At 35.0% G+C, this 16,307-nt stretch overlaps 2 protein-coding genes and 2 long non-coding RNA genes across 5 annotated transcripts; 2 read left to right on the forward strand and 2 right to left on the reverse strand.

The window, feature by feature from the left end:
- Positions 1-1,457: 1,457 nt before the first annotated feature.
- Positions 1,458-11,673, reverse strand: LOC124446463. The gene is made up of 5 exons (XM_046997322.1): positions 11,473-11,673; positions 4,814-5,065; positions 4,249-4,551; positions 2,544-2,876; positions 1,458-2,250 (listed from the first exon to the last, which is right to left on the reverse strand). Exons 1-5 carry the CDS (start codon positions 11,570-11,572, stop codon positions 1,766-1,768), a joined length of 1,473 nt encoding a protein of 490 aa, XP_046853278.1. The 5' UTR covers positions 11,573-11,673; the 3' UTR covers positions 1,458-1,765.
- Positions 11,674-11,675: 2 nt separating this feature from the next.
- LOC124446468 lies at positions 11,676-12,210 on the forward strand. The gene is made up of 2 exons (XR_006948439.1): positions 11,676-11,765; positions 11,997-12,210. It is a non-coding gene; the product is annotated as an uncharacterized LOC124446468 (long non-coding RNA).
- A 623-nt stretch (positions 12,211-12,833) lies between these two features.
- LOC124446469 lies at positions 12,834-16,307 on the reverse strand. The gene is made up of 4 exons (XR_006948440.1): positions 16,176-16,307; positions 15,337-15,590; positions 14,121-14,255; positions 12,834-13,404 (listed from the first exon to the last, which is right to left on the reverse strand). It is a non-coding gene; the product is annotated as an uncharacterized LOC124446469 (long non-coding RNA).
- On the forward strand, positions 13,398-16,053 carry LOC124446464. Of its 2 annotated transcripts, none has more exons than XM_046997324.1 (2): positions 13,398-13,929; positions 14,137-16,053. In XM_046997324.1, exon 2 carries the CDS (start codon positions 14,356-14,358, stop codon positions 15,616-15,618), a length of 1,263 nt encoding a protein of 420 aa, XP_046853280.1. In that variant the 5' UTR covers positions 13,398-13,929; positions 14,137-14,355; the 3' UTR covers positions 15,619-16,053. The 2 variants fall into 2 exon arrangements, with proteins under 2 accessions (XP_046853280.1, XP_046853279.1); XM_046997323.1 differs by lacking the exon at positions 13,398-13,929 and adding an exon at positions 13,938-14,037.

Consider the following 16,307-nt stretch of genomic DNA (forward strand, 5'->3'; position numbering starts at 1 on the left):
CAAGGCTTTCATCAAAATCATCATCATCATTATTATTAAAATGTAGCTTTTGATGTAGACGACAAGAATGTGAAGTAAGATGTAGTTTTCATTTGATGTAGACAAGGATGCAGACAAAGATGTAGTTTTTGATGTAGACAAAGATGTAGATTTTGATGAAGAGAAAGATGTAGACAAAGATATAACTTTTGATAAATTCAGAACATTATTAAATATTTCACTTTTATCAAAATCTTTTAATAAAGCGTTTCGCAGGCCTGCCACCAAGATATAGACTCTAAACGTGATTTTTATTTTATTTGAATGACGTAAAATTTATGTATAAGTGTTACCTAAAACGTTATACAGTTTAATGCACATATCTTTATACAGTAGATTGTATATATCTTTATATTGTACAATGTACATATCATTATACAGTACAATGTTTATATCTTTATACAGTACAATGTATGTATCTTTATGAGCATGGAAACAGCAATTTCCAACGCCCATGAGACAGAAAATATCCTCAAGAAAATATTTTTTAAAGTTTAGTTTTTTTGGGCTTGACGGAAACTGAGAACACTCTTAATGTATTCAGTGCTTACTCCTAATGTTCTAAAATAATATTTATATTTTAAAATTTTTGTGACTTAGTCACCCGACCAAAGAAATTTTGTGACTTTATCACGTGACCGTTAACAAAGATTGACTGCTTAAAATGGGTCTACAGTATGGCAATTCTTTGTTTAATGACCAAAGCAATTAAAAGAGTTGCAATCATCCTCACATCCACCGCCACAGGAGAGTAGCTATGCTTACCAGTTTCTAATTACTGTGCTTAAGTTTGAAAAACAAGTTACAAAAACCAAGATGCCCTTCATTGAGGGAAAAACAGCATTTAGTAAGGCGTATGGTATATTTAACTGTGCATTTGTAATGTAAACAAGCACAATCAAAGCTCAATAAAGCGTAAGTGAAGTTCGATAAATGTACGAGTTGTTACGACACGTACCAATATTGACCCCACTTCTTGTCAATATGTTATCTTTCAACAACGCCTGTGTCAGCACGTAGTTATCATACTGTATGAATTAATGCTATATTTGAAAAAAAATAGCTATGAACAAATTTTAGTTCAAGGACGTTGAATATTTGAGTGGAGCTCAAAAACTTGATGTAGTTTTAACAATAAAGACCATATTTTATGAGCTATATATACGCCATGAAATTTAAATTATGAATTTCAAATTCCAGATATTTTCATGTTTTGGATTATGCACTAGTTGGTGGTGAAATTGTTAGTTCTTATAAAGGTGAATGTTTCAAACTGTCAAATAAATGTTACACAGTTTTTTTACAAATTTAAGCATGTTGAATTGTGCTACAATCGTTACAATAACGACATTTGACGTGTATACATAATCGTTACATCAATAGTTGGAGTTCAGTCAGTTCATTCCAATACCACTAAGTAAACGAAGAGCTATTTATTTGATCAGAAGAATCTGGGCTAGCTACGAAATACAAAATAAAACAAATTCCAAAAGTCGTCGTCTTGTTTTCTTGAAACTCGACCAAGATAAAAAAAACAAGTAATATGCCAAAGACATTGTCATGTCGTGGAATGGTGTCGGCAATTATTCTCAGAAGAAGACTACTCCAAAAGTAAAATCGCTACAGTGAAGTGAGTGAAAAACACGTCAGAGACTGGTTAAAAATTCAGAACAAAAATCAGTGACAGTGGCATGTAGTGGCGGATCCAAACTACGTCAAAATATATCTATTTCTCTATAACTATATCTCCATTCATATCAATCTTTTCTATGTAGTCAGGCAATGGAGGATAAGAAAGGAGATAAAAACCACCGTAAATTTTCTTCCTTTTGTACAATACATAAGAAGTAATGACCAAAATGACAAGAGTGAGGACGCCTATAGGTATGACCAACATCATCATTGTTTTCTTCTGTCCATTGGTTGTACCTTTTGGTTCGGATTCTTTTGTAACTGTTATTATTGGTGATGTATCTATTTCACCGCTATTGTTGGCAGTACAGCGATACCTGCCCTCCTTTACTGTTAAAGAATAGTTTGATGAAATATATTCCATCTCGTTCTTATGATCATGACAGATATGAGATTGGCACTTGTACCATTTGAAGGTTATTTCTTGTAGGTCAAATATCTTCTTCAACGTACAGTTTAGGACCGAAAATCCTTTCTTTAAAAATCTTTTAGTGTCTTTAATGTCAATTTCAGGTACAACTGAAAAAATAAATGTAAAAACTAAAACTGATCTTTATATTATGCATGACTCAAGCTTAATCTTTGAGTATGATACATTTCAAAACTACCTAAATAGCTATGTTTTTTGGTATTTTTTCTTTAAAATGTCGAAACCGTTATTGAATTAAAAGTTGAGCTTCTAATCTGAGTTTTGCTTGGTGCACAAGGGCGCATAATGTACAAGTGCCATTTATTTGCCTTTCGTTTCTATGCAAATGTCTTTTACGCTAAAATTTCAGTTTTATTTTCTTTGTAAATCAAACAGGACTGACCTAGTTTTTTTATTGAAATCTTCTTAATTTCATTTCCTTTTATATTGCTAGCATTTATCTGATAGGTTAAACTGTCATCAGGAAATCTGACAGACTTTACTTCGAACTTGTTTCTTGTAATTTTTTCTTGTCCGTCATGATTTTTGCAGTGTTTTTCATGCGCAGAACAACTTGTTAGTGACTGATAGGTTGATCCATCATATTTCAAACGCAACCAAAAGATATCGGCAGCAGGATAAGACGTAACGTTGTAGGTAAACGTCAAATTCTTTCCTTCACCAAGTGAGAACTCGTCTGCGTCGTTTTCAATGTAAATTTTGGGTCTGGCAAGCTCTAGAGTTGAAGAAAATGTGAAGAAAACATGCTTTAAATATGCTTGAAAATGCTTTCGATATGCTTTAAAAATGAAAAGAAAACGAGAAAAATGCGAAGAACATGAAAAAATGTGAAGAACAATTACTTTTTACAAAAATGTTTATTGATTAGTGTAGATGACCAAGAGAGATTAAATGACTATTTATAACAGTGTACGATAAGCGAATTACCCGCAAACCTAAGCTTAATGTTTATGCCATCGACTGTTTTTAGTTTTCTCCGTCATGATATTTTACTCTTGCACTTCCATGAAAATGAAATTTCTTAGGTTATTTTCTTTGTTTTTGAAGTGATATAGCGCTGTTTCTATGTTCCATATTTATTTAACGAAGTGGTGACGGTCTTAATTAAACTAATCTTACAAACTGATTTTCGCTAATTTTATTTCATCTCACGAGGAAATGATCGTCGACAAATATGATCCATTTCCACGATGTTAAAATAGTCCTCTGGGCACTTTCCGGTATATTTAGATTATTTGATTTTTCTCTATAGGCACAGTGAAGAGGATTTGTTTCCTGTGTGTCACTTACAAGACAAACTTTGCATAGTCTGAATAGAGTTGGGTCAGTTTGGTAGAACACATATTTCCCGTCGTCTTAAATAATTTGTTCAAAGTGCCTATGGTGCTAGAATTCTGCAGTATAGGCAACGGAATTTACACGTTTTAGATGGTGGTTTAGTTGATGGTTCATTTAGTTCTTTTTTGTTTTTAGTATATCAAATGACCTTGCTTATCAATGAAAGATTGCCTGAACTTTGATGTGGTTTCATCTGTGGCTATATTTCAGGGTTCGCTGTGACTTGGGCTATTTTAGAGCAGTTTGCTTTGTACTAATTCAAAAGTTGTGTTTAAAGCGTTTTATCGGAAGCCTATTCTTATACAACACGAGTTCCTTGACTCTTCCATTTGTGGCTGAATTTCAAGCCCACTATACTATTGTTGAAAAAACAATCTAATAGTTTTGTACGCAGGTGCATTCAGGTTGGAAAAATTGTCTGAAAGCTTGTAAAACACAGGCCATATTTTTACTCAGTGTGATAAAATTGTTTTTACGATGAGTATATTTCGTGCGCATGGCCTGTCTTTTAAAGACTTTAATATCGGTTGTTTCACTCGTAAAATATCTCGCATTTTAAAAAATCTCATTACCAGCTGTACCAGCGAACTTTAAATTACTCATAATAACCAAACGTCTTTGCTTATTCCACGCGCGTCTTGTTTTAGAGAATTTTTCCTAGAGTATACGTTTTGATACACACTGAAGTCTTGAGAAATAAGAACTCAAAATTACAGAAAACGGCTTTTCATTTACTTCAATGGAATTACCTTTGACTTTCAAAGTAAAGCTTCTGTATGATTTATAATTAACATACTTTCTTTCTATCAAGCATAAGTAGGTTCCTTCAGATTCTGCGGTAATATTAAACGTTATTTTACAGTTCTTTCGGTTTTTTGTTTCACATTTTTCTTTGTTTCTTCCATTACTCTTCCAAAAAAATCTATAGTATCGGGAAGCATATATGAATTGAATACCAGCAATATTGCAATCTAGCGAAACCTTGTCACCAAGATCATATTCGGGTTTTTTTGGTTCTACCGTAATTGAAGGATTCGCATAGGATGGCACACCTGTAGAAGAGACAAAGGGGCCTATGAACTCCTAGACAGATCAATATATTCAAAGTTACAGCACTTGCTCATATTAATTTGTTTCAAATCATTGAAATTGGCAATATCACATTGTAGAAATGATATAAGACTCTGTAAAAACTATTTTTAAACATGATTTTGGAAACATTATAGTTTAATTTACCACGTTTCTCGGTAATGACACTCGTGTAACCAAGAAGGTATTTGATAAACAGTATCTAAAAGCATACAAAATACCAACTTTTGTGAGGGATGATCTGTATAGTTCTTTTCTCATTGCAAGCTTGGCAGATGTACTCTTTGTGGTCTTGTGTTACTTTTGTCACATTGAAGATATTTTTTACTACAATTTTAATGTTTTTGTTCTCAACATGTAAAGGCTTCTCGTTTCCATCCAAAAGTTGAACATTAATGTCATGGTAATTAACTGTGCAATTGATAAGCACCCATTCACCAACAAGCCTGTGTAGATGACGTATATATTCCGATACAACTGTAAAAGATATAATACTTTTACAAAAAGGGGCTTATTTGCATCTTCAGTTAATGAAATGCCAGCTAAATGCCCCAGCAAAACAACACTTAATAAATTCATAGAAAGAAATCAAATTGTAATTTGTAAAAAAATGTCAGTCATATATAATCATAAAAGTTTCACAAAAGAAGAACCATATTTCACAAAAGAACCTTAGGAACTTCATGTTATAGATTAAATTTCACTGTTGGCAATTTTGAAACATTGTTTTTCTACACTCCGAACCACGATATTATCTTTAAAACGGATTCATGCAGTATTCGTTAAAAAAATATCATGAAAGTACAGCTGTACACCAGTTGTACATTGTACTTTCTAAGCGTTTTCTTTGATCATTCGCTCAAACGATGTCATAAAACTATACAACTATGTTGTTGAATGTGTTGTGCGTTTTTTGGATTTTCTATAACATTTTTATTCTGTATAATGAAAGCTGTATATGTGCAATGTATTTGTGCTATCAAATATTTTAAAAATTGAAGAATTTATGTTCTGTCGATCGTTTCCTAATTTAAGTATCTTAAAATCATGTTTTATTTTGTTGTTGCGCTACAAACCTGCTTGTATTGTACTTGTTTGGTTAGTATGAATGAAGCCTATAGTGATTAGGAAACAACTGAACATACATCCCAAACAAAGCATGCAATCATGAATGTTAAAAAAAGAGTCCATTGCAGTTTTTGGAGATATTTTATCTAAGACAACAAAAATTTTTATACACTTTAAGCTTAACAACAAACTAGCGTGTGTAAATGTGTTTTTTTATAACGTAACTGGATATTTTTCCTTCGAAAATATCTTGCTGTAGCATGAACTAATTCTGTTAGATGCAATAAAGCACAATATGAGCCAAAAAACGACACTAAATCTCTTCTTTCACGTTTTTCTTCTGGAAAGAAGGTAAACAAACATCGGTCGCCGAAAAAAAGGCATTATTTCAGGGAGAAGTTTGACAAATCTTAGATGTATGTTGGCTTCAGCCAAGCATAGGACAAAACTATGGGAGTTGTCGTTCTAGGTATATTCTAGTTCAATGTATTGGAGTTAATGTTCCAATCTTTTAATAGAGTTCACTGGTACCTGCTATTTAAAATTCTCATCATGCAATGTGACGTCACTAGTTGTGTAAAAAGGTTATTACATAAACTAGAATATCTTGAGAACGATTAGTGACGCGAACAAACTGTTGTAAAAGGTACACTCTCAATTTGAAAGTTACGTTTAATGACAGTATCATTTCAATAGCACAAGTTTCACGTCATATGCCCTTTGACGAAAGGCAAAGATGAAATGATAATTAATATGAGCTTGCTCCGTCGCCATCAAGTCAGAAAACAGAATTCAGAGTTGTTGCATTGTTTATTAATAATATCAGTCTAATTTAATTTTCAAAATGTGAGCTGACGAAATGTCAAAAAATGTTATACCAATCATATGATTTTTACCGATGTCTGTTATTCACTGGTTGCAGAATCGACGTTCTCAATATAAACGCCTGAAGAAATTTTACAGTGGTTTTCTACATTGTTCACATCACTCTTCGCCAAATCAGTATATTTCTACCTTACTGCAACGCTAAATGTTATTTTAAGGTATAATTTACGAGTTGGTTTAGTCTTAGTTCCGTCATACATAATAAATGTTGTTATGAGGCTTAATTCTATTTCGTCATTGGACTACGTCACTAAGGAGTCATGTGAGATATGCGCACGCAGATCGAGGAATCAGTTGCCCGCGTAGTCTTCGAGCGAACGGTTGTTTTTATCGAATAAAATCTCAACAAAGGAGCGAAAATCATGGCATCAGATGACGAATTGGAAAGACGGCTATTGGAAGAAGAGCCTAGCGGTATGAAAGAAGCGACACCACCAGGGATAGCAAAGCCAGAAGTGTTGGCTAGTCTCGTCGACAAAGTAGAGAAAATGTCAAGCAAAATTATCAACATGGACAGTTCCATTAAACGGTTGCAGTCCGACAGTCAGGATCCTTGCTTGAACGAAGGACCAAGCAAAAAACGACGTGTAACTTCACTAATGGAAATAGACAAAGGTTACACTGACGGTGATGCAGAAGGATTGCATCGAGAAAGTGAACCTGATGCCGACTCGGCAAATGAAGGTAGTATAAGCGCCACATGTGTTCGACGCGAACAAGACTCTCTGCTACAAGAAATCTCGCACGATTTGGAGCAAGAAGAGGAGGTTGGCGACAATATAAACCAGCAACTTGCTGATATTGTCAACAAACGATGGTCAAACAAGCTCCCAGAAGCAAAACAAAAAGAAAAAATGGAAAAGTATTCAAGACCAAGTAATTGTGAAAAATTTATTGTCCCTCGCGTTAACGCTGAGATATGGGACAAGCTTGACAATAAGACCAAGCACAACGACCTTCGCACTGCTAACACGCAGAAAACAATAGCGAAGGTTGGCGCCGTACTGTCTTTCACGACAGACAAATTGCTACAAATACGTAGTAAAGAATCACCAGACGTTGATAAACTGATCACAATGAATACCGATGCCTTGGCACTTCTTGGCCACACAATGTGTGAACTATCAATGCGTCGACGCGACGCTATTAGGCCAAATTTAAACAAGGATTATAGCAGCCTTTGTGCATCACATGTGCCAGTAACGACTTACTTGTTTGGGGATAACCTTCAAACACAACTAAATGATATTAGGGCATCGAACAAGATCAGCAAGGCAACAGTGCCTCAAAGGTTTGATAAGGTCAGGCAGTATGGCCGCCCTCACTCTCATGGTACCAACAATTCCTCCTCACAGGAAAACCAAGAAAGAACCATTTTTATCCAACAATCTGAATTGGAAGAAACACCCACCAAGGTCGACATACCCATCGAAAAAGCCATCAACCTTTCCAGTCAAGCAGCAACAATACCAGTAATGGCCAATAGTGAAAGAAACAAAAATATCATGACAAACTTACAGGTCAGTACTTTAGAGAGAGACTTGCCTTTATTAGTCAGGTATTTACACTCACGAGTGAAACGCTTTCAAGCAGGCCAGTTAAGTCACAAACTTTGTGAATGGCGCAAACTCACCTCTGATTCAGAGGTTTTACATACAGTCTTGGGTGAGGAGATTGAATTTAACGCTTTACCTCACCAACTACATGCACCAAAACCCAATACATTCACAACATTCGAGAATGGTTGTGTTGCACAGGAAATAAAAAAGCTGTTTGCAAAGGGTGTCATAGTTGAATCGGCTCATGAGGCAAATGAATTTATTTCATCCATTATCTTAAGACCAAAACCTGATGGGTCTCATAGAATGATATTAAATCTCAAAAGTTTAAATAAGTATGTGGTATATAGGCACTTCAAAATGGACTCCATTTGGAATGCTATTAGTCTAATGAAACCAAACTGCTACATGGCATCAGTTGATCTAAAAGATGCCTATTATTCAGTACGTATCTGTGCTGAACATCAGAAATATTTACAACTCGATTGGAATGGTAAATTATATAAATTTACTTGCTTCCCTAATGGGTTAGCATTAGCACCAAGAAAATTCACAAAATTGCTTAAGCCTGTGTACTCATCATTACGGAAAAAGGGTCATATATCATCACCTTATATTGATGATTCCATTTTGATAGGTGATAACTTTAATGACTGTGCAGCAAACATTGTTGAGACAGTTAAAGTTTTAGACAACTTAAATTTTGTCACTCACCCTGAAAAATCTGTGTTAATACCAACACAAAAAATTGTATTTCTTGGTTTTATTCTAAATTCAATAACTATGACTGTTTCTTTGACACCAGAAAAAGCAAAGAAGGTAAAATTGGCTTTTACCCACCTACACTCTTGTAGGATACCTCAAATAAGAGAGGTTGCCCAGGTTATTGGGTTTATTATCTCTACATTTGCAGGGGCAATGTATGGGCCCTTATATTTTCGGATTACAGAGGGTGAGAAAGCGGAAGCCCTAAAACAATGTAAGGGAAATTATGATACTCACATGCAGTTATCCTCTAGCGCAAAAAAGGAGCTGGAATGGTGGATAAACAATGTAGAAAGATCAAACAATCTGATCTCTAGACCAGAGCCGCATGTAACTATGTCCACAGATGCATCTAAAGTGGGCTGGGGGTGTGCTATAAATAACATTAAAACTGGAGAGCTCTGGACTCAGGAAGAGAGTCAATCTCATATTAACTATTTAGAAATGCTGGCAGTGTATTTTGGTCTCAAGTCCCACCAAAAATCTATTACGAAAATGCATGTAAAAGTACTAGTTGATAACACTACGGTTCAAAATACCCTAAACAAAATGGGAACAAGTCACTCTCCATTATTGAACAGTCTTATCAAAACTATATGGGACTGGTGCATTGTTAATGAGGTTTGGATCACAGTTGCCCGTATTCCTGGCAAGGAGAATGTCGATGCAGACAGGGAATCTCGAAGGCCAGGCACCACTGAGTGGTGCCTGAATAAACACATATTTCATAGGGCTTGTACGAAACTAAATGTAAAGCCAAACATTGACCTTTTGCCTCCAGAATTAATTGCCAATTAAAGCCATACATTTCATATACCCCAGACCCGAAGCAATTGCAGTCAATGCTTTCCATCATTCATGGCTGGGTTATCAATTTTACGCTTTTCCACCTTTTTGTTTGATTAGTCAGGTGCTACAAAAGATTCAAAAAGAGAAGTCGGAGGGACTGCTTATTATACCAAAGTGGCCAACTCAATCCTGGTGGCCAGTAGCAATGAGAATGCTGATGCAGTCACCAATCTTGCTACCACAAACACCATCAACACTAATTCTTCCCAGCAACCCATTGGAGAAACATCCTCTTCACGAGAAACTAGTGCTAGTAGTGTGTCACTTATCAGGAAACAGTTCAAAGACCGAGGACTTTCGACAACAGCTGTGGAAGTCCTGGAATCAGCATGGAGAGCAGGCACACGGAAGCAATATGAAGGGCATTTGGAAAGATGGAGACAATATTGTTATCAAAGGCATATCAATCCCTTTTCTCCCACTGTAGAAGAAGGGATAAACTTCCTTGGAGTTGTTCAAAAAGGGCTTGGGTACAGTGCACTAAATACTGCAAGGAGTGCTATCATCGATAGTAAGTTATCAGATAGTACTAGTTTTGGAACACACCCACTGGTTTGCAGATTCCTTAAAGGAGTCTTCGAAAATCGTCCAGCCTTACCAACGTACACCAGAATCTGGGATGTACGAATAGTGCTAGAATACTTAAAAACCATGCAGCCAAATGAAACTTTGACACTGAAAAAGCTAACACTTAAACTGACCATGATGTTAGCCCTTATCTCTGCTCAAAGCTGCCAAACCCTTAAAGCCTTATCACTGGATAATATATCTTGGGAGGATGATAAGTATGTATTCACCTTCGACCAATTGTTAAAAACATCTCGGCCTGGGAAACACCTAAAGCCTTTCACAGTTAAGAAATATGACCCAGATGCAACACTTTGTCCGTTCAAACTCCTTACTGAGTACATTGAAAGAACAAAAACTATTAGAAGTAATTCCAAACAGTTGTTAATTTGTTTCCAAAAACCCTTTAATGTAGCAAGCACGGACACTATCTCGAGATGGCTTAAAACAATCTTAAAGCTGGCGGAATAAATGATTTTTCTGGCTACAGCACAAGAGCAGCATCCTCGTCAGCTGCAAACAAAGCATCCATATCAATTGAAGCAATTATGGAAGCAGCTGGGTGGTCTAATGCTTCAACATTTCAAAAATATTATAATAAGCCATTAAAAACAAAAGCCGACTTCGGTTGTTCATTATTAAATGCTTCCAATGACTAAGCACAAATTTTTTAATAGTGAGAAGTATAGTTATATGTGTTGTTGAAAAAATTGTCAATACATTTGGGATTATGTTAAAGCTCGTGATCACAACACTTTGAATATCTCACATGACTCCTTAGTGACGTAGTCCAATGACGAAATAGAATTTAAAAATTAAACGAGACTTACCTGTAAGTTGAAGTTTGATTGTAATTCTATGAGTTATTGGACAAGGAAACTAAGGAGTCACCCATTATATTGGAGGGATGTTTAGTGTAAAAAATCTTATTGCACCCGCCCTATATGGTGAATGCTGTTGAAATCACTCGCAGCGTTGAAAACTGATTCCTCGATCTGCGTGCGCATATCTCACATAACTCCTTAGTTTCCTTGTCCAATAACTCATAGAATTACAATCAAACTTCAACTTACAGGTAAGTCTCGTTTAATTTTTAAATTATACAGCTCTTTGTTGAGCAGTTGATTTGCCGAACATGTTGAGAATAAAGCTAAATAAGGATAGACCTAATAAGAATATCTTATTACTTACATTTTATATCCCTTGTACAATTCTCGGGTGCACTCGCACAGCTCTCAATCAGCGCAACATATAACAGCAACACTGCTACATTGTTTTGGAATAAAGCCATCTTTGGGTTTTCTGAAATATCATGAAAAGGACGAGAAAGCTTTTTACGAACGATCTACGAATGGTTGTGATGTTAATGAAACTTGGAGTGTTTAAGGAAATAGAGACCATGCGCTAAAGCCTACGTGAGGGTCGGCAACTAGATCATGGTCAACTAACGTACGCGCCCACATATTATTCTTATTATGTCAGCGGTAAGTAACAATTGACGAATATTCATGTTTCATTATACGAATGATTTTACCGCACTACATATTGCGTTTACATATGGCAATAAGGCAAATTGGCAATAGAGAAAGCGAGAAGAGATTACAAATATTTCAATTCAATTTTGGTTAGATGTGCTTTCTTTAAAATGTCTGCCTTGCAGAAGTAATGGATTGATAGTACTTTACAATATAATAACCGCACTTCGAAAATTGCAGATTTACTGGACCTAAGGAGAACAATGTAATGTTATAAAGTAGAAATGGACTCTATTTGTATTATAGATATGATATTAAATATTTTCCTGTTAATTGTAGTACTAATAAAAATTATTATAGATACAACATACATGATAACACACCCATCTAGATTCGTATCTTCAAATTCTTTTTCCAAACTTCCTGCTCAATAATATAAAGTTTGTGTGTTCAATGTGTTTGACTGTTTGTCCATACTTGCTTGTAATTTTCTGATTTGAGTTAATGCACAGGTGTGGTAACTTTTTTAACTTTGTTAAAGTTATTGTCAGGAAATTTTGAAAACTCATTGTCTTCAGCGGTGCCATCCACACAGTGAACCAGAATCTAACTTAAGTGCTCATTAAATGAAATGGATGGTTTTCAAATGAGCATATTGATTTACCACGAAAAATTGATAGGTGATCATAGTAGAGGTGCAGCCATATCCAATGTAAAGTTGTGATGTCAATCACAGTAGCTAATTCATATGTTCCTGAAAATACTTTACAACAAGAAATGGTAACAATATATCTTAACATGTAACACTGGCTATTCTCTACATTCATCTCTGGCAAAAATTTTCACATTGAATCTCTGAGCACCAAAATAAATTCTATTATGGAAAAACAGATTGTTCAGAAAAACCTTTGAGCATATAATTCCTTCCATTGTCAAAGGATTTTTCGAACAGTTTAAAAGGCTCCCACCTGCTTTTGTTATGCTTGTGGCATAGATCCAGTGCTGTAGAACATAACTTGCCTTAGATGCAACTCTCTCAAATAGTGTAATGTAATTGTAAAAAGTCATTGCATGATGTCATAGTGTTTGCAAATAATATTACCACTTAACATGAACAAGTTTCTTTATCAATTTTGTAAACTAAAAATCTTTGTCAGGTTGGGGTGCTCTGTGCTCTGCAATGACTATCCATAATTTCATGAAGAATGCTTGATTTCCATGCACCCACCTCCCTAACAGCATTGAATGCACCATTTCTTGATTTTATGGTCATATGAGAAGATACAATGCATTTGGCTAAATGTTTTTCGAGCAACAAAAAATTCACATTTTCCTACATTGTAAAATTGAAACTTGCCATACATATATTCTATGAGAATCTAAACATAAAAAGCGCGGGAAATCATCATGGAATTGTTGCCAAATGCTAGTTCGAAAATAGAGTTTCCAATTGTTGTCACTTGGAAAGTTAATGTTTTAAAGTTTTCCAATTCGCGTCTTTTGAGGTACGCACTACCGTTGTTTTTCTTATGTGTCCGATCAAATGTTTGTTACATCGTTGTTGCTGTCTTCATATCCCAAAATTAGGACATGGATTCCATATCAGAAGTCCTGAACATCATCAGTCAAGAGAATCCACTGTGGAAACCTAAAAACATAATGGTTGATTTTTCATTAGCTGAAATTGGAGCAATCAAACAGTGTATTCCAAGTAAGACGAAACAAAGCAATAGCCTTTTTTGAAGAAAATGTTTTTGAAGAAAATGTTTTTGCGATTTTCATCGAGAGAAGGCGTGGAACGAATGGATTAAGCGCAGTAATGGAACGTATCTTTACAAACATGAGCTATTACAACTGCTGCGAAATATTGCAAATAGCACAAGTCAAATCGCATTACAGAAAACATTGAATCATTGAAAAACAGCCATCTGTGGAAAGAATCGCTGCAACTGCAGAAATACTTTGATGAATTTTTGGGATTACACTTGCAAGTATTAATCTCTTCTATTTTATGCGTTTTAATATCAGTACGCTAAACTGCTCAAAACTGATACTACCTATCCAACCTATGTGTGTTTATATAAATATATACATTACTTTTCAAGAAATGGGTCCATTTTTACAGGGATGAATCGTTGCGCGTTGCCATTTATACAAACAACGGAGTGGAAAGGTAAAATAACTGGTTAAAGCATTCATATTTAGAGGACAGACGAAATCATTCGATAAGTGATCTCGTCAATATATTACTAACACAGTTCCTGCCTGATAGCTACAAAAAGTATTGTGCATACTGTTTTTTTTTATAAGATGTTCGCAATCAGTGAGCTTTAACGATAATCAAAAAAGTATAAGTGTACTTACAATTTTCTCTTTATAGATATAAGGAACAGAATATCAAATCATCCGATTCGTACAAGTCCTACAGCAAACAAATCCCAAAGTTCCTGCACAATAGACCAAAGTATGTTGTTTCTCATATTATTCAACGGATGGAATCTGAAATTCCAAGTAAAAACATCAAGATGGAAACGAGAAAACATTTCACTGTCACAAGCTCATCATCCACATATAAAGTTTTCTGGGATCAAACAACCAAATGCCTTCCTGCCAATGTCTTGATTACAGGAGTCGGAAGATGCCTTGTAAACACATCTGTGCTGTTTTTCAACAACCAAATGTTGGGAAGTTTTCCAATCATCCCCTATTTACTTTAGATCCCCATATAATTCAACCAAAAGCCAATATAAGCCAAACTCGGACTGATATCAAACACAAGTCACTGCCAGGAAACTTTGCGCAATGTCCTAATTATGAAAAAGCTCATTCTTCTGACTGTTTTCTTACCACAACAGATTATTACTCCAACTCAATCCAAAATGTTAGAAATAAGTGTGTTCAAAAAGTCAAACAAATTCAGGATGAGCTTTACATTTTGGATGATGAGAAAGTTTTGGACAAAACCCAGGAGATGTTACAAGAGGTAATACAATACACAAGAAAAAATCATCTTGAGGAAAATGGAATTTCATTGAGAAACAAGTCTTTATCTCCAAAAAAGAAACAAATTTCAAAGTGTAGGTCACAATCTGCTTTGCCAAAACAAAAATGCAAGAGGTGTCCAAGTAAACAAGTGGGAAGAGCAGAAAGTGAAAAGATTGAAGTATTTGAAGAGAAGCTTGAAAAAGAAGAGAAGCATGAGAAATGCAAATTACAAGTAATAGAAGAGCAACTAGCAAAAAAGATGAAAATGAAGAACAATGAGAAAATTGAAAATTCTGAGGAGTGTTGGGTAGATATTCAAGGAATAACGTTGTCATATGCTCAGAAAGACGTGCTTCTAAATCTAAATGGATGGATTTCAGATGACCATATTGATGCAGCACAGAAATTAATAGGTGATCTTGGTACCGGAGAGGGAGGTCTAAACACAGTCGTAGCAGTCACATACATTAGCAAACTCATAAATATTCCGGAAAATATCACCCAAGCAATTCAATGTCACAATATTGGTCACCACTGGGTGGTTTCTACATCCATAACTGGTGAAATAGTAGTCTTTGAATCTATGAGTACCAACCTGAATTCATCATTAAAAAGGCAACTCCAGAATGTTTACAAAAACCTTCAAGAACAGGATGGTTCTTTAAACGTCAAAGTGATTCTCCAACAACATCAAAAAGGATCATCAGATTGTGGTCTTTTTGTTGTGGCAAATGCTGTTAACCCTTGCTCTGTTACCTGGCTGCAGAAGAAGATGCAAGTGCATCTGGTCAAATGCTTTGAAGAACAAAAAATCGAGATGTTTCCCCACATTGAGAATGCAATGCAAACCTGCCATTCAAAAAATTATATTCTGTGAGAATATAGTAATTGTAAGCATCTAACATAAAAATAATCATGTATCGCTTCACTTTTGCTTGCAAACTTCTACACTGTAATTGCTCAAATTGGAGCCCCTTGACAAATTATGTATGTATTTATCTGTAAATAGTATTAAACAAAATTAACATTTTCTATTTGTGAATCATGGACATGGTATTTATTTTTACAACTAACTGGGGACATATAACTAAAACAGTCTAGATAATGTAGAAATAATAAATTTACCTTATAAATTTTACACAGTTGTGTAGCGCGCCCGGAAGATAATTTGGTCGTGGTATGTAAATTTGATATTATTATCATTAAACATTTCTTTAGAAATCTGTTGTTTTTACAGTTAGTGAACAAAGAAATAATTGTATAGCAGAGCTAAATAAAACGGGCTGGATACGCCACTGTTACGTTCATTGTATATTGTTCATTGCTTCATCGAGTATCGTTATGATGATTTAAAATCGTTGAGCATATGACAATATATGTAAAATACAAAGAATACAAAACAATAAATGTGTAAAAAAGTAAAACTGTCCAAACCTGAAATCGAAAAAAGAATTCTTCTCGTCATTTAGCCGCATATCGGTTAAATACGCATATGAAACTTGTTATTCTCAATGGTTATTCTATATTTTAGTGGTTTGTCACAGCTTATAGGTAATTACCATTGGT

Source organism: Xenia sp. Carnegie-2017, unplaced genomic scaffold (genome assembly GCF_021976095.1).
Source record: "Xenia sp. Carnegie-2017 unplaced genomic scaffold, XeniaSp_v1 HiC_scaffold_22, whole genome shotgun sequence".
NCBI lineage: Eukaryota > Metazoa > Cnidaria > Anthozoa > Malacalcyonacea > Xeniidae > Xenia > Xenia sp. Carnegie-2017.

Bases quoted from the DNA above. Each gene is read 5' to 3' on its own strand.
- LOC124446463 (XM_046997322.1), bottom strand. From the start codon at position 11,572: ATGGCTTTATTCCAAAACAATGTAGCAGTGTTGCTGTTATATGTTGCG. The intron at 2,877-4,248 runs GTAATTCCATTG...CTTCAACTCTAG, and splicing joins CTTTACTTTGAAAGTCAAAG to AGCTTGCCAGACCCAAAATT. The intron at 2,251-2,543 runs GTCAGTCCTGTT...TTATTTTTTCAG, and splicing joins GATTTCAATAAAAAAACTAG to TTGTACCTGAAATTGACATT.
- LOC124446464 (XM_046997324.1), top strand. From the start codon at position 14,356: ATGCCTTCCTGCCAATGTCTTGATTACAGGAGTCGGAAGATGCCTTGT.